Source organism: Homalodisca vitripennis, chromosome 8 (genome assembly GCF_021130785.1).
Source record: "Homalodisca vitripennis isolate AUS2020 chromosome 8, UT_GWSS_2.1, whole genome shotgun sequence".
NCBI classification, from domain to species: domain Eukaryota; kingdom Metazoa; phylum Arthropoda; class Insecta; order Hemiptera; family Cicadellidae; genus Homalodisca; species Homalodisca vitripennis.
In genome coordinates, this window is record NC_060214.1 from 107,360,859 (window position 1) to 107,379,907 (window position 19,049).

Sequence of the window (19,049 nt, forward strand, 5' to 3'; positions counted from 1 at the left end):
AATCATTTACAAAAACTCAGTATTCTAAGCCGAAAAAATGAAACACGACCATTGTAATAATTTCCCCTTTACCAAAATAGAAAAAATGTTTTTACTTCTTTTTGGATTTTCCTGTATTCTTATTTAAATGCACTTGCAATACTTATAATGTTTACTCATAGTTTACCTTTTTCAAATTTTCAGAATAGAAGGAATTAGTGTGGCTATCAAATTGAACTTTTAATGTAAATTTTGAAAAAGGCTAAGGGTGTCATATTTTACCAGGCGAAGTTAGGGGTAAAAACTCATCTCTGACACTTTACTTGGAGGCCCAACGACTTAAAGGTAGGCTTGCCAGACGTCCCGGTTTGACCGGGACAGTCCCGGTTTTGAATTACGATCCCGGTGACCCGGCCGGTTCACTACGCGTCCCGGATTAATTGAAATTGGATCCTATCCTAGGCTCTTTTATTACGCAAACGCTGAAGCTCTTAAAAATCTAAAAAGAAATCTCACAGAAATGAAGGCGTCAAACTTTATCCCCATGACGGACAAAAGCAAATAAATGCTTCTTGATGAACAAGATCGCATTCAAATTAAACAAGAATTTGATGGATTTTATGACAGATGCATCGCATATTTGAACCTTTGGGAGAATAGCTTTGGACACGCTGAGAAATTTTCCTGGGTAAATCTGGCCACACAAAATGTTCTTTCATGGGAAAATGTTGAACGTTCCGCTGAACTTATCAATGGAAGTCTTCCTAATCATGGCGATTTAAAAGTGAACGTTGACTTTTTGTTTGACGAAGTTGTTCTTGCCAAAGACTATTTTCAATCCATCTGGGAGAAGTGGACAGAGGAAGAAGCTCTAAGTGATAAGCGTATTCCAAGTGAAGAGAAAAGGTTGTTTTCTCACTTTAAAGAAAACCATATAACAGCAAACAACCTATTTAAAATTATTGAGTACGTGTTCTGCATGCCGGGGACACAGCACCGGTTGAAAGGGTGTTCTCCTTGATGAACAATGTGTGGACTGAAGATCGTGGTTTGATGAAAGAGTCAACGGTAAAAGGCTTGATGAGTTGTAAAATTAACGTTGGCCTCAGCTGTGAAGAATGTAACACCAAAATAAAAAGCAAGAAAGAAGTCCTGAAAATGATTTAGCCAACGAAAAATACAAGCAAAATGTAAAATCTTAATCTTAAACTTATTTTAATGTGTGTTTGTCTTTTGCCATGTTAACGAGAATAAAATTTATTCATTTTCATTTATAAATTATAATATAATGTCTAATTTACTTGTTCCTGCATATACCTATATTTTTCCAGACCACAGCTCTTCTGATGGGCGGACCCCCCAGCCCCCCCCTTTTTTGTCCCGGTTGAGCCTTCAGAAAATCTGGCAAGCCTACTTAAAGGTGACTTCAGAACCACCACCAATGGCCGGGTAGGCGGGCTGCTTGCAAGGACAGGTTAGAGGTCATCCATCCAAGCAGCAGCCACGCTCGACGCTGCTTGACTCGTTTATCTTTCACAAAGGGGGAGGACTAGCATTTAAAATTTCATTTTTGGGTTTTCACAATATAGGGCGGTATCCCTTAAAAGTTTTGGCATACGTTAAAAGTTGATTCCATTTACGTAAGATCTTTCTCCTATATCTGTCATTCGAAATTTGTGGTAGGAACAAATTTTAACCACGTTGCATATAGTTATTGTAAAATATAAGGAGTAAAAAGCTGCGTTTTATACAGCCTAAATATAATAGATACATTTATCACGCAGAATCTTTCGGCTGTAGTTGCCAAAGTATGAAAGTTTTCCTATTCTAACCAATCCTTCTGGGATTGTAGACATGCGGTTGTTGTGTCGACCCTATGCAGTAATATGGGGTTATAGGTCAATGGTGACCAGAGGGTCAAAATGCAAAATCTAAATGGCAGTGAATACTTAGGGCCAATAATGATGAACAAATCCGGCCCGATAATTTTGGTCCTTTCGGATTAAAAAAAATTCAAATCCCCGGTTTACTTTTAATAAAAAGTTTCAGAAAAAGGTAAAAGTGTACAGGGAGAATAGTATTGTCAATTACATAGCCATATTTTTTACACCATTTGCCTTGAACGTATAGTGAAATTTTTAAATGACAGAGGAGGAATTTTGCAATATCGATCTCGTGTAACGCTCGCAGATCGACTATGAAGCGAGACCGCGGTCACATGGGAACTGGCGGTGGGTCCGGAAAGGAAATGGCGTTGCATTGGGAGCGGCGGCGCGGCCCGAACCAATGTACGAACAATGTGGGAATTACGGGTGAAACAGGGCGACACCGCGCCACACCCCTTTGTCACCGCGGTCCACAGTCCACTGTTCCTTTGTCCCCGAGAATTTTTCACTCTCGTAATACGTACACATAATCCTCTAGATCTTAGATCCAAATAAATGTCAAATACTTTTCTTTTATTCAGTTTCAAAACTATTTTAATGCAACCTTTTGCCCCAATTGTTGAAGCTTTTTGCTTCAAATGTCCTTGCTACATCATCAGATATTATATTATCGAGATCGATATTGCAAATTTCACTATCCGTTCAAAGCAAATGGTTACATAATATGGCTTATACTTAAAAACATTAAGAACTGTGGATATTCTCCCTGTACGCTTTTACATTTTTCTGAAACAACATACATTGTACGCGTACATCACAGAGACATTGCGATTCTGTATTCGCTTTAGAGAAGCTTCTTTAGATCAAATGCAAATGATGAATGTTAATTTTTGTAATCCAAAAGTACCAAAATTATCAGGCCGGACCTGTTTATCATTTTGCTCTCTCTGTCAATTAGATTTTTCATTTTGACTATGTCTGATGATTCATTATTTTACAATTACAAAAACCGCTTTTCTCATACATTGTGTAAGGCATTCGTTAATATACCCTTAACTGAAACTTTCACGTGATGTAGAAAAATGCGACCCAGTAAAATGTTTTTCTTTGATTATTCGAAGCCTTCAAGAGAGTGTTATCTCGTATTGCTGTGTAACTTTTGAGAGGTGTCAGATTAAACATTTCTGTCATCTCCTTGCCATCCTTTAGTTTGTAAAAAAAGCCGAAAAGTTTAAATCATAAGTCACGAAAACGAAGGAAATGTGCGCAAACTTTAGCGTCTAACACCCTGCTTTCCGGAAAGTTTATATAAATAGGACATTTAATTCCTAACTGTAATTGTATCTTGAACATCTCGAAAACAAACAAGGTACACTCGTAATCTCTGCAAACATTCATTTCAATAATATATTACGTAGCATGTTTACTATTTAATACTTTTCAGTTGTGGAGTGAATAATATATCAAAATGGAGGTCCTTTGACCTGAAATTATTCCCGCAGGGGCCTTCCCTACAATATTCGTATTATTGTCCTCTTTATTGTGCGCCAACAAATGTTTCCTTCCTCGGATGAAGTGCGATTTTGTCCACTGCTGTAATTTTACAATGTTACATTTTCGATTAATTACAATTTAGTTATTTAAAAGCGTTTGTATAATAAGACTTTTATTTTTGGTAGAAAATGTAATAAATTTCTGCTTTATATTCTTTGCAAAATAGCTTTATGGTCCAATATGGTGGTTCGCTAAATATTTTGCGAATTTCAATTGTTAGAAATTTGGTTTCATTGCATTGCTTATCATGTCCATGAAATTAGTTGGTTTCCTTAATTGATGGGGTTGAAATTGCGTTTATAATTTTATAACTAAAAGTGGAAATCAAAATCTACAATAGTTAGTTTAAGAAATGTAGGGGTTCTGTGAAGAGAAACAAGGATTCATTACGTCTTGTGTTTTATGATGAAGCAATACATGGAATAAAAACAATTAATAACTGGTACTCAGTGGAAAGTTTGCGATGTTTAAAACAAACTTGAACTCCAAAACGTGGCCCTGTTAATTAACGTGATCGCTTCTCTGTTTCCACTCCACTTAGTGTGTCCAGGCAATGGCAAAATTAAAATGGCAAAGTTAGTTAGCCAGTGGACGCCAAATTACGCATCGAAAGGGGTGTTTAATGAAGTATAATTTAGATGAAATCGTTTTACGTTTTGTACATTTCCAGAACTTCCAACATCCGTGGAAAGTACATTCATGGAAACGATTAAGTAGTTCTTAATACAAAAATTCTTTAATATTTTATTTGCATTACATTTAATACAAATTATATTACATTATATTTTATTGCACCTTATACATTCAAACATTTTTTTTATTTGCAGAAGGACCCCCCCAGGCTCTTCGTCGAAACAGTGAGTAGTCAAAAAATTAAGCCTAACACTCTAAATTAATTTAGTCAAAATTAATATCTAATTATTAAACCATGATAAAATGCACAGAGGCTAGGAACTTATTGTTCTGTCGCAGTGGTGGCAGATCTTCAGCTTGTACTCTGATTATTGAAACCAGACAAATTCCCCTGATTCTGAAAAAGATCAAATAGAGGGGGCAAGTACACATTTCGGAAAAAATATCAGTCGCTTCAAAATTAATGGCTGCGAAGACTTCGTAAACGGTAGATGCAAAATACTATTTCAAATTCAAACTATCTCTCTGTGGCAACGAGTACAATATTGCTATTCAACCAACTAAAATAACGAAATTTCGAGTATTATATATCAGATTGTTCATTTGTTACGTTTGGATGGTGCATATATATATATATATATATATACAATTTTTTTTTAGAAATCAAAATTTTCTATCATTCAAGTTGCCTCATTTATTTAAAGATTAGTGTATAATCCGATGCATACAGACAAATTGATAATTTTGTTACCTAGAATCGGTGAAGAACGGTGAAATGAAATTATTCAAATACACAATAAATGGTAATTTCTCGAACCATTTTTACGTATAAATGTAGTTTTTATGTTTACAGTATTATGGAGGTGCATGTATTGTTGAAAATTATTTATTCCCTTTCATGATTACAACTGATAAAAGACATGTATTATTAATTTTGGTTGGTAGGCTCCTTAATAAATTAGAGATGTAGTTGTAGAATAAGATTTGTATGTCAGTATAATCAGTACAAATGGTTATAGAAACAACCTCACATTAGATTTTTGCTGTGTCACAAACAATACAATAGGTGCAAATCTTAACAAATTAAGAATTTTATAGTGCTCTAAAAGTGTTAACAGTTATTTTTCCTGTTTAAACCCAACCCTATGCGGAAGAGAGGCTTAAAGTGTAGCCTCTTTCTTGGAATTTAGTCTCAGAAGCATATTTAAGAGAAATTCGTTTTCGGTTGATGGGAAAATGATTACATTTAATACAATAAATGTATTTATTGCTTCTTGCAGTTACAATTCTGTAAGTTCATTAGTGAGTATTTATTGGAAAACGTTTATTTTATGTTTGCTTTGATACCAAAGAGTAGTAAATGCCAGTTGAATAAAAATAGATCTCTAAATTGGTGAAAAGCTGAAAACTAAAAAAAAATACAAGATGAAAATAGATTAACGTCCGGAAGTGTGCAGTTAGAACCGATATCCTCCTTCCGGGGTGTTCCAACTGCGGCTATGAAATGATTCTTAAGTTGCATGTGAATAGCTTTTTTACAGTCTCGTCAAAAATCGCTTATTTGCTTTTCATCTATAAAACGAGATAATTTCACCCTGATTGCTTTTCAATCTCTCAGCGAATCGAATTTATTCTCATAATCGTGCTTTTTAAGAAGGAAAATATTTTACCTCCACCAAGAACGTTGCATTTGTAAAACATAGATTGTTAAGATTACAAATTGCGACACTAAAAATTGTGAATATTTTGAAAAATTTAAAGATTCGATACCGAGTATTGCACAGGCCTCTACAAACGTACTGGTTACTGTTTTGTACTTAATCGCTGTTTTTCGGTGAAGTGCAGCTCTCATCAATGAAAATATCCTTTCCAATTGGATAGCAACTTAGTTATCCATTCGATTGTTGTTTACTTTCGTCTCTGTTCTGTTATTTCTGCGTTTTGGCAATGTTTTATCTCGAGAAAGATTGTGTAACTAGTTTGTTTGTAATGTTCCTGACATCAGAAGGAAGGCTTGCAGGAAGAACACAAATGATAAGCCCAATAACCATTCGCGTATAGAAAGGTATAGTGTTCTTTCTATGTAATACAGAAAACGCTAAAAGGCGTATTCAGGCGCGATTACAAATACAGTAGAGAACATGCCAGCGCTTCACAGGAACCTCTGGGGACAGCGGAGCGTGCATTTCCCATTTGGGAATTTCTATTGTGTTCATCATCATAACAATCTGCTGGATATGAAAACACGACCGTTAATTTATACAGGGCTGTTCACGTACAACCGATGAGAATGTATGGATTAGGGCTTTTTCGATATTGCAGCATGAATGGAAATAGCATTTGAAACCGTGGCGAGATAGGTAATTAACGTGATAATATATTTCACGCGGATTTAACTCTGTACTCACAGTCCTCCAGAGAATGTCCATAGAGATGAGCTGATATTTGTATTAACACGGATAGTAATACTCGTAATCAGTGTACTCGCGTGTGTTGACAATTTTAGCAATTTTTCAACAGATTTTTTAAATTTGGAAATGAATATCCCTGTCTGGTTTACCTTAGTTAAGGTTGTTAGTCGGAAAAATCAGATCAAGGGACTTCTGATTATAAAATACCTAATTTTAAGAAGATCATAGTTTGAAAATAGGTTTTATTGTTGAAGGAACATTAAGTATCCTATTAAATGGGTGTCTAGTTCAAATATCAGTAGACCAAATCAGTTTATTTTGTAACCGATACAAAAATTTAATGTAGATCTCGTGTTGTTAGACTTGTTGCAAAATGTTCCATAAAAAGTAAATAACACCGGTGGTTCTAGATATTAATAATTAATTATATTGGATTTTAAATCATTGATACAGGACTGCAGTCTAACAAAACTTGTGAACCAATACAATGTACTCTGCTCCTGGTCCATAGTCATAACAATTCCGTCATAGTATGCAACTTCTGAACCACAGCTAACAAAACATGAGAACCAATACGGTTTACTCTGCTCCTGATTCATATTCAAGAAAATTCCGGTTATAGTATGCAACTTCTAAACCACAGTTAACAAATCGTAAGAGCCAATGCAATTTACTCTGCTCCTGATCCATAGTCAAGAAAGTTCCGTTTTAGTATGCAACTTCTGAACAAAAGTTAACAAAACATGAGAGCCAATACGATTTACTCTGCTCCTGATCCATAGTCAAGAAAATTCCGTTATACTATGCAACTTCTGAACCACAGTTAACAAATCGTAAGAGCCAATGCAATTTACTCTGCTCCTGATTCATAGTAAAGAAAATTCCGTTTTAGTATGCAACTTCTGAACAAAAGTTAACAAAACATGAGAGCCAATACGATTTACTCTGCTCCTGATCCATAGTCAAGAAAATTCCGTTATACTATGCAACTTCTGAACCACAGTTAACAACACATGAGAGCTAATATGATTTACTCTGCTCCTGATGCAGTGAGGGAAATTCCGTTATAGTATGCAACTTAGGATTCATAGTCAACAAAATACCAGTACGGTATGCTGATCCTGATCGATAATACAATAACACTTGAGGTCCAATAAGGTGTTTAACGTTTTGGCAATGCACTTATATTACATCAACGCTCTCTGCGAAAGAAAAGTTTTTCTACCAAGCTTATATGATTTCTTGTAAGTCTTAGGGAGTATATAACATGGCAAGATAATTCATCCAAAGCTGAAATCGGTTGTTATTGAAAATGCACGCTGTCTAGCGGCAAACAAAAGAAACTGTGATTATAAATGTTACAGAAAACATATGCATTTTGTTCTATTGAATGAATTCCGACAATATTTTAAAATAAGCATCATTTTAAAGTTTAATTGATCAAAACAAGGTCATTACTAGATCCACATAGATTACTACTACAGCTATAGACAGAAGATTTAGCATGGTGGTTTTATCTATAAGGCGCTGCACAGAACTTGCTTTAATGCACAAAATTTCAGTCGCGCTGTCATCAAATGAATTTATGAAGGAGTTTTCTCTTTAAAGTTAAAGGCCTATCTTAATTATCTCATTTTTAAATTTCCACACTAAAGTGGTTATTCGTATTATGGACGATAGGCTTTTTGTTTGGTAAACGACTTAAGTAATATTTTGTCAGCTATAATTTTTACACACTGCATTCAAATTCATTTGCCGATTTTATTTTGTAATTTTTATGACTTCTGTTCAGTATTGGTGTCACAAATCATGTACGGAGATACTCGATATAAATTTTCGTCATTTTGCACATTTTTCTTTTTTGTGTATTTTTTTATCTTTTCTTACAAAAAATAATGTCTTTATCAATAATGCATTTATAATCGTGGCTATCGTTAATTTGTTATTATCTGGATGATTTTACTACAAATTATAAGTATATAATTTGATTTTTTGTTTTTTTTTTACGCGAATACGTTTTTTAATAATTTTTCAGCTGGTAGTGCAATTTCTTCCCGGCTATTATCCTCTGGACCCTGAGCAAGACTAAGGGAGTAAACCACTATGTATGCCAGTCGCGTCAGGTTGTGATCGGAATACGTATTGACCACCATCCACTTCATTTCCATAGTCCCGAGTCGCTTAGCTCGCTTCCGGTGGCGCACGGCCGCGGACTTCAGAATTATACCTCGTCCAGTGAACTTCCGAAATGTTGTCCAAGCAGAGGTGGACTTGTCTTTGACGGCAGAAGGCTGGAATATTTTAAACGCGGTTTGAATACAAGGTAGTTTTGTTTTATACAACCCAGATCGAGATCGAGAAAGAGACTTTGCAGTTGAAAAATGTAATTATAATTCAAAAAATAAACTAAAAAAGTATTTTTAGGGAAATCTTCAAAGGTAGGTACGACGATAAGTGTGTTTCTTTTTATTGTAATCACAGAAAGTTATTAGTTTCCGTGTTCGGTATTATTTGTGTTGTTGAAGGAAGAAGTGTTTTTGTAGGATGTTACAAATAAATCACATGTTTAACAGTTAGATGCTTGATAGTGTTTATTAGTGGACCCTGACTGGGGAAGAGTTAAATTTATGATAATGCCTAACGTATGCTGGAGGGGGTTAAGAGTTGAACGTGACACTAATAAATGCATTTATCTCACAAATAAATGGCCAGTTCAAGACAATCTGTGTCTGTTTGTCACTGGATTAAAGTTGAGTAACTTCTATGCGCTTCTCGTTTTCAGAAATCGTTCAGAACATTTGAAACGCGTGACGATAAAGATCAAATGTTACCTGTAATATTTTATCACAAAATATGTCTCTTCTTTGAAGACAACCACTTTTGAAATTTATAAAACAAAAAATGTTATCATATATAAATAGTTTAATCGTATTTAAATGTCAGAATCATCCGTAACAAATTTCGGATCACAACTGTATAAGGTATTAGACTCATTTAGTGTGTCTAACAAAGGATTTATGAACTTCCGCGTGACGTCCAATGTTTGTCAGATCAGAAAAATACGATTTCCGCTTCTAGGTTTAATTGGCCAGTATATCCGTTGGTAGGCGCATTCAAAAGTACTACATAATTCGGTTTTACCCAATTGTTGGCGAATTGCAGGACGAAAAGCAGGAAGCTGCGGTCGATAAAAGCCTTTTCATTCCACCCCGTTCTTCATTTTCCTCTTTCCCCCCTTCCTTCCCTTTATATTTCCATTGATTAAAACTCATAACTTTTGAATTAAAATCAAATTCTGAACGTATTTCTGACTTGAAGCTTTGATTTATCTTTAGGAACAAACTTTTGTATTAATTCAAATACGAATTCCCTTGTGTTTACATTTCTAGTTGAATACAACGGATACTGGATACAGTATCCATAACAACAGAATAGTTTTCGAAAATTATGCATTCTACAACGGTATCACACACTTGCCCATGTTATGACTACAAGAGTCCTTACAGAAAGTGCTAAGGTCCTAACCTGCCATATCTATAACTCAGAACCTATAGCTATGAGTAGACCTGTGAACATCGTCTATCGTTATATAAAGTTCAGTATATTCGCAGATATATATGTGAACATATATATCGTATATATATATATATATATATATATATATATATCAACAATACTTCACGCAGTTGTACGTGTACAAAGTTGTATTGGCACTTAGTCAAGTCACTCCTAGCCCTTGTGCAGCCAACTTTGATCGCAAGTTTTAACAACGTATTCCACCAGCCGCGTTGTTGAGATTTGCCCAATTTCTCTTGTCAACCCCTCATCCCCGCCCCGTTCTTTTTATTGGCTCAAACTTCTCGTATGTAGTAACTCGGTGGAAAATGTGTTTTTGTTGCTCGCTGGAAACTATTGGAGAGGGAATTTCAGAGACAATTAAAATCGAGTTTATACGTTTTGAAACACCGATATCTTTTCTCGTATATTGTTTTACTAGCAATCCATACTAAAGGAGGTCGCATTAAAGTAGTCCGGCTGCGACGGTAGATAGTGCGTCTGACCCCCTCCCCCTCCTTTTACACGCCCAACATTGTTGCCAGTTTTACGTGTATGAAGAATTACTTATCAATCTTACCATCTGTTGCAATAAACAAATATTGTAAGTTGATACCGTAAGAAAACACAGATGTTTAAAACAAACAAGTGATGGCCATTGCTACGTCATCGTGGGAACAGCTGGTCGTCAGCAGCGATGTGGCAACACTGCCTCAAACGTCATCGGACTATTTTTGTGTCGGCTACTCTAGTAACGAACGCACCCGTTCTGAGCTAATCTAATGACAATATTACAGATAATACGGTTACTATTAGAACATATCGTACATTTAATATTGCACTATGTAAAGTAGGCTACACTCCAGATATATGAAACTGGACATAAATAAACGTGTACAATGTAATTACTTAATAACGTTTTTTCGATATAAATATTTCGTAAACAATTTAGCCATAATTGTTCTTCTCCTTGAAGTATTTGCGTGATGCAATAAAAAAAGCCTGAAGCCTTATCACGATTTCTATATTTAAAGCTGTTTTGCGCTTGGTATCGAAATGTCAACGCTTTTAACGGCTTCGTGGTGACATTATTATTGGGATCACCGCAGTCCGGCCTTGGCCACTGTAACACGGATGAGAGATCGTGTTTTGTGCAGCTCTCAAATCGCGCAAGTTTTTCATTAGTCACGCGCAGCACTCTGACGGTGAGGTGATACAAACTTAAATCTTGAGTGCCAAAATGTGAATGCTTTTAGTGTCGAGTGGTGTTGCATCCGTGAGACACCATTGCGTGGATTAATGGATCGTCGATCTTTTTGTTGGACTCAGTATAATAATAACTGGCATTATTTTTCACGCGGAATTTAGATTCGATTATTCCACTACTGTTTACACCGAGATAAACAAATAAGGAACGGAAAGGAGGAAATAGGAAATGGGAAAAGAATGGTAGGGAAAGTTTAATTCTGCTGTTCCCGTTTTTCACTCGACTCCGCCCACACTGGGGATACGTAGACGGCTGTCTGGCCCATGCAACCCTTTCAAATCTAGGGAGAATGTTTTCCCACCCGGTGAAGTTTTCCACCAGAGAACTGCTCTCGCATGGTCCTCGCATGAGCTATCAAGATATGTTGACTAAAGTAGTTAAAGACTAACCCTGCTAAGTGACGTGTACTCACGTGACCATTCTTTATATATATGACTACATTTCTATGGTAAACGACGCCAACGTATTTTTGTTCCTTTTCCTTCTTTACTGTGTTGGCCGTAACAGCTGAGTTGTCGAGTTTATCACGTGATGGATGCAAATATCTAATAGTTCAGGATCCAATTTACCGATTTTTTTTTCTTTAAATCGACAGAGGATTTTTTCCCAAAATCGATTGTCAGCTGCGCTAATTTTGGTGGACGTCGAAATGGGAGAGCATTGAAAGCGTTAAATATATGACATGGTTTTTTTCTGTGGACGTGTTTTTTTAGCTTTACATGCTTGAAACCAACAGTCAGACAAAGTAAATAATTTAGCGTCAACTACATAAACATATTGTTGGCGACTTTCAAAGTCTTTTACGTAATCTGACGAACTCCGTCAAAATTAGTGCAGCTATCGATGGATTTCTTCTTTCCTAAGAAAAAATTTCAGGAAAAATTACAGTATGCAAATCGTCTCTTAGACTAGAAGTTGATATAGTTAATATTTATATTTCCAAAACCTACAATAACAACTTAAAGTTTAGATTGTTTAGGTGAGGGGAGACTTTATTTATCGACCACATTCACTCGGGTTTCTGTTACCACGAAATGACACAAAACAGGAAAAAGTGTCGAATCAGTTTCACACTCGTCACCGGCAGCAGACAGGCTTGTCGACGACATTTTCTTCTCCGTCGTCAACACCTCGGCAAAGTGTCAGATTCTCCTTTGTATTCTGTCAGTTGCTGTCGGCAACACCTCTGCTGCAGGGGAAGTCGTGACTGGGTTTTTGAGTGAAACGCGTGACTCGCTGATACACGCGACTGTAGTCTCGGAATTGGTATCGTGTTTTTTTTTTATTTCTGAAAACAATATGACGCGACTGTTTGCGGCACCTGCAGTCAGTAGAGAAAGCTATTGATAAAACAGACCTAATAAAACCACTGGTATTACTTGTGGTCTTACAGATTGTCATAATTATTGATCGGACTATTGTAAAGTAAATTAATCGTAGTCGGTTGAATAATAAAATTTAGAAGTACAAAAATGTTTGTACAAATAAAAGTGCATTTCTTGTTATTGTTGTACACAGTTTGTTTTGTGAACAAGACGTCTAAGCGTTACTGTTTCTTGAACAAGGTGTCTAAGCGTTACTGTTTCTTGAACAAGGTGTCTAAGCGTTACTGTTTCTTGAACAAGGTGCTAAGCGTTACTGTTTCTTGAACAAGGTGTCTAAGCGTTACTGTTTCTTGAACAAGGTGTCTAAGCGTTACTGTTTCTTGAACAAGGTGTCTAAGCGTTACTGTTTCTTGAACAAGGTGTCTAAGCGTTACTGTTTCTTGAACAAGGTGTCTAAGCGTTACTGTTTCTTGAGCAAGGTGTCTAAGCGTTACTGTTTCTTGAACAAGGTGTCTAAGCGTTACTGTTTCTTGAGCAAGGTGTCTAAGCGTTACTGTTTCTTGAACAAGGTGTCTAAGCGTTACTGTTTCTTGAACAAGGTGTCTAAGCGTTACTGTTTCTTGAGCAAGGTGTCTAAGCGTTACTGTTTCTTGAACAAGGTGTCTAAGATTGCGCATAGGTGTTCTAGTTGGTTTTCAGGTTTGTCATCTATCTATAGAGTAGACAAACTCTTCATGAAAGTAAAGTTAGTTTGTTGCGAGAAGTAGACGAGATTCCATACTAGAAGTCTCACGGATGCCCCCATAATGAGCAGAAGATCTCAAATTGGTTTAAATTGTCTCACGTTCAAGTAATCAGAGGGGCGGCCAAAACGCGCGTAGTAATCAAGTCGTGTTGACTTAAACTTTAGCTCGGCACCACAGCAGTGTGCTCTTGAATGCAACTCAGCTACCAGGCTCCCTGATTTAGCCTATGTAAACAACCGGGCTCTGCTCTGCTCTGCTCGACTCGGACTGTTGTTTATTACACAAGCCCCCCCGATATTTACCCGTTCAATCCCCCAGTTTACTGGTCTAATCAAATTAATTAATGCTAGGAGGTGCGATGAACAATATGGAGGTTTTTCAGTTCGACCCTACAAGTCAACATGCATATTCAATTATTCGTGACTCCATTCATTCTAGTGTTTGTATAATGTTTTGTGGGGAAAACTGTTTGTTTTTCCTGGATTGTGGGATTTTAGACTGGCTGGAGTGATCTGCTAGGAGAACTAAATATCTATACATAACCGCTTCAGATACCCATTGGGATAAACAAAACCAATTAATCTGTGTATATAGCCATCTGGATAGTAGAAATTGGATGTATGGGTTTATAGCATTGTACTACCTAATTTTACAAATAATTATGGCATGTGTTCATTAAATTGTTGTGTGGTACAGTAGTTATATTCCATTTTAGTTCTGATAATGTCAGTGGGAATTGCATAATTTTGAAGTTGCTCAACTGGCCACTGATTATTTGTTATTGAGGCATGTAACCAATTTTTAACACTGAAAAAACTAATCATGTACTTCACTGGTATAGTTTAAACAGGTGAAAGATATTTGATTATATTTGACTTTGAAGATTTGAGAATTAAATGGGAATTAAAAGTATTGTTCTATATCTATTACTTAGCAGTTGCGTTAATTACAGTTATATCAGAGGTTTTTCTAACAAAAAGGGAAAAGTTTCCCTTCTTTAGGAGCACAAATTCTGAGTGTGTCATTACTGGTGTATGGATGGTGTACCACACCGCTCTGCTGAACAAGTTGAACTAATAATCCACCCCAGCATCCCTCCCTCTTCCCCATCTGGTTCTGTTGTCCATCCAAAGCATGCTGGATCTTTTCAAAATCTAACATACAGTGTTGCAGTTAAGTCTGGAAACTACGAGAAATAATAACTAATTGTGGCATCTACTTTTCTATGTACTCGTAGTTGGTGATTGAGTGTTACCTTTGGGTTACGTTCTATGAGACATAAAATAACATCCTTAATGATAGCCCATGCTTTGTTGCACATCTTTGTAAGGGTATTTGCATGCATTTCAAATATTTCTGTTATTACTTCTAGCCATGTTAAGTCTCAAAAGTTTTAAACATTAAAACACCTATGATATACCCTTGAACACATTTCACACAAACTCTATTCATTGGCCGTATAAGATATACATTTTAAATTGCAAAACCATGTGACCAAAAAAATAAGGAAAGAAAACATAATAAACATCACAATTTTTGGATAAAACTTGAGGTCGTTTCTAGACAGTTTAAAAATATTTTAATTGAATTCATTACAACTTTAAAAGAGAAGAAATGTTTAAGCACGTAGAACCATCTCCTGTGTAAATTTAATGAAGCGGTAGGTGTATTAAGGGTGAGGTTGGTTTCAACACTTGATGCCCAGTGTGGTGTATCTCACTAGTCACCCCTTCCTGCCATGTTACTGTTTTTGTGAATCCAGCTGTTACAGGACTCACTCTACTGTACACTGTAAACCAATAACAGCCACAGAAATTATTGCGGTCCCTCCAACTGGAATGCCTCAGGGTCGTGTAATTATTGCTAGATATTCAATAGAGAACATTTTTGCAAAAAGTTGTTATCCCTTTTGTTGCGATTCTCTTATCATTTCAGTGTTACAGTTTTTGAAAATCCCTGGATAATGGTTCATAAAAATGAATTACCGAATTTACCTTACAGATCTCACCTTTTCAAATAGTTTTATAATCTCTCTATGCCCTTAGAGTGCTGTAAGGGTTTTGTTACAAAATCAAATGCCATAGCAAAATTTTGTTTCTGCCAGGTTTAGTAAGCCTATATCTCATGAAAAACTATTTTCAGGTGTGTGATACCCTTGTCATGTTCTTTCGTACTCTTTACAAAATTTGGATTTAAATTATTTTTCAGGAACAAAAACATTTGTAACACAGTCAAACATGATGTGTATGTAAATTATGAATTGTAAGTGATCTTCGCCAAACTTGTGAACTCTTTGTAGCTTTTACTGCCATTCAAATATTTGTAACACTTGTGCCTCTTAAACATTTCAGTGCTATTGGTTGATGAAGTCAATATTTGGTCCTAATAAATGTCAAGACCAATAGATATATCCATTACATCTTCAGTAGATATCTAGATGAATTTTTCTCTTGTCATGTGTATTCTCATATGTGCAAGTCAGTTTGAATAAGAGTTACAGGGATGCTACAGGTCAGGGAAATCAGGGAAGTCTGGGAAAAGTCAGGGGAAAAAAACAGGACTGGAAATCAGGGAAAAGTCAGGGAATCCGGTCTCAAGTCAGGGAAAAGTCAGGGAATTTCGACGTTGGTCAGGGAAAAATATAAAATCCCTTTACACAAATAAACTCTGTAATTTCTATGTGCTACTAATTAACTTATGGTGCAGTGTTCTAAAGTATTTTACTTCTGTGTTGTAAAAGATCATTTAAGTCAATCTTTTTGTACGTATTAAACTGTGTTCACTTTATTTTTTGCTTTTTTATATTTGCCACCCTGTTAGCCTCAACACGGCTTTTTTCTACCCATTAATTGCCAAAAACCCTGGGGATTGCTTTGAAAAAAGTCAGGGAAAAATGAAAAATTTGGTCTGGAAATCAGGGACAATTTCATTATTGGACTCCTGTAGCAACCCTGTGTTAGTCTACACTGGGCTTAATCCAAAATCTGGAGTGTAAGAGTAGCAAAATCAACTAATAATCATGTTGTTACGTCAAGTTACTAGTAAAAGCTATGTTCAAAATTGTCTTCTGTTCGTTCTAACCCATTTCTTTTCCGCTGTAGGAAATAAAATAGTGACCATTATATTATTTTAACCTCCATAATATCTGATGCAGATGTTGTCTCCTATGGAAGAAGCTCATCAATTCGACGGTGTGTTACAGCAGACGGAGCCTGAAGCAGGAGAAGCTGCCACGACCAATGGCTCGACGACTGCCGTCGCACCTCCCAACAACCTGGCTCTGGCCGTCATGTCAGACCAAGCTAAGAGCCAAGCCAAGCGACTCCACGTCAGCAACATCCCCTTCCGCTTCCGAGACCCCGACCTGAGGGCAATGTTTGGGGTAATGTCTACTGGATAAATTTAAAAACGCATATCAGTTGTGTGATGCTATATGGTAGTTTGTTCAGATGGATTTTAATTTTAAATATTTATTTCCACCACTGGTGAAATACTCTCCTTCCCCCAATGGGGCTAATCAGAAATGTTAACTGATTTCATAGACTTTTTTTGGATTAGTGCTACCTGAAATTAATTCTGTGAGTAAATTTAACTTAAATGTATTCAGTAAAATAGACAGAATGATTATATACTGTATGAAATCATAAATTAAAAATTAAATATATAGAATTACCTATGAAATATATTTCTTATTGTGAAAGCTCAAGTTTTTAAATTATTTCTTCTTAAACAACTGTTTCCTTCTCAAGACAATAAACTTTTAAGAGAAGCTTAATTAACAAAGATGGTAGTAGAAATCAAAAGTTACAATACAGTTCTGCTGTAAAATGAGGAAACAGTTGAATCAGTGTGGTAAATTTGATATGTAAACTCTATCCACTAAACTAATAGAAACGTACATTAAAGTGCCATTAAACTTATTCTTAATCTGTGTTTCAGTAAGAGTGTACTGTAATTAGTTAGTAATCAGTTGATTACTTCAATAAATTCATTTAATCTGTAACAGTCTAGGGGTTTTTTAACACCCGTATGACCACAGTACTATGTTCAGAGTGTGGATGTCTCACTTTATTATCTGGGCTGATACGCAACTTACACAATTTCGTTTGTTTGTTAAATTTGTCAAGAATTTATATTGTTATTGCACTAGGTATAGTGAACAGCTGTTTGTGAACCGCCTAATCATTTTTTGTATGTTGACAGCAATTTGGTCCAATTCTTGATGTAGAAATCATTTTCAATGAACGGGGGTCGAAGGTAAGCACTATTCTAGTCGTAAATTTTGCTGTAGATTCCGTCAGAATGGAATTTTAATCCTGCTCAGATTAAATTTTTAATGCTGGTTTAGAACTCCTTCATTTTCTCATAAGTTTATGTAATGGTTTGCCGTAATTCATTAGGAGTTGGCTCTACCAGCAGGCTTGGTTTTAGCCCCATAACAACAATGTTAAACTTCAAACATTTTTCAAAATTTATTTTTTTAGAATTATACGAATATCTCATGTCAAAGATACGATTAAATACGCATACAAACACTTTTTTTAGATTTTTCCCTAGTTTTTAGTTATTTTTAAAACATCTCAAATTTGTTCATTATTTAAATATTCAAAAAGTGCACACGTAAAAGTGAAGCTTTAGGATGTGTATTTAAATCGTATCTTCAAATTGAAAAATCTCCTGTAATTCTACGACCAAAAATAAGGGCGTAAAAGTATTTTAGGTTTAACACTGCCATTACTTACAACTTCATGACAGCTGTGTTTTAAGTTGTTACCGTGGAAAGTTTATTGTAGGATTAAGATTCCATTCAGTTTGTTCTCATTATATCTTGTACTTTTTTATTTGAACTTATTTTCACATTGTAAGAGATTACAGTATTAGTCAGGGTGATCATTTCAATGTACACCAAAATCAAATAACACGGTTGCAATAACTGATTTCCTTTGTTTAGGTTCCATATATTTGATTTGGATAAAGATAAAGTTGAAAAGTTAAAACTTGTTTCATAAAATTTGTTGGATGAAAAAAAAGCAAGTAAGCCTGGTTATTAAAAGAAAGTGTTTGTTCTTAGGCTTTTGATATTTACCCAAATGATATATAGTGAGTGTTATAATTATGATATATCATATATAATTGTTTTAATGCCTAAATACCAAAACTCCTCCTCTTGCCAATTGCTTATAGAGAGGAGGTATAAATAGTAATTCTGTGGATCAAGTAATCCTGTGATATGTACAATGAGTGCTCTTTATATTTTTTTGTGAAAAACTTAAGAAAGCCAATTTTTAAAAAAATTTTGTTATCACTCAAAGCTTTAATTGAGCTAAAAAATGTTGTTGAAAAACTGAAACATTTCATAAAACATGTCTCAGGTTTTTGTTTATTAAGTCTGTGTATACTATTCAAAATTTTACCAAATCATACGTTTCACAAGAATATTAATTTATAAATCTAAAATGCCTCATAAAATGAGATCATGTTTACTCCATAATACATAAAATATACTAAAGTAATGATTTTTACGCTTTTTTGAGTTCACATCATTTAAAAAAATCACTCTTGTACCCATGTATGTTGCAAACGTGTTACAACTTATGCTCTTTTTTGTTTCAGAGCTTGTGCTTGTATTTACGATTATATAAGCAACACTGAAATATAACCTAGTCTTAAAATTGTTTAGTCAAATTTGTTTT

General features: G+C 35.4%; 1 protein-coding gene across 1 annotated transcript in view; it reads left to right on the forward strand.

Moving 5' to 3' along the window:
- Positions 1–19,049, forward strand: part of LOC124367847 (RNA binding protein fox-1 homolog 3) — a 608,215-nt gene that overhangs the window by 542,159 nt on the left and 47,007 nt on the right. The window contains 3 exon segments of the mRNA XM_046825008.1: positions 4,247–4,276; positions 16,511–16,738; positions 17,560–17,613. Coding sequence (XP_046680964.1) covers positions 4,247–4,276; positions 16,511–16,738; positions 17,560–17,613 — 312 coding nt within the window.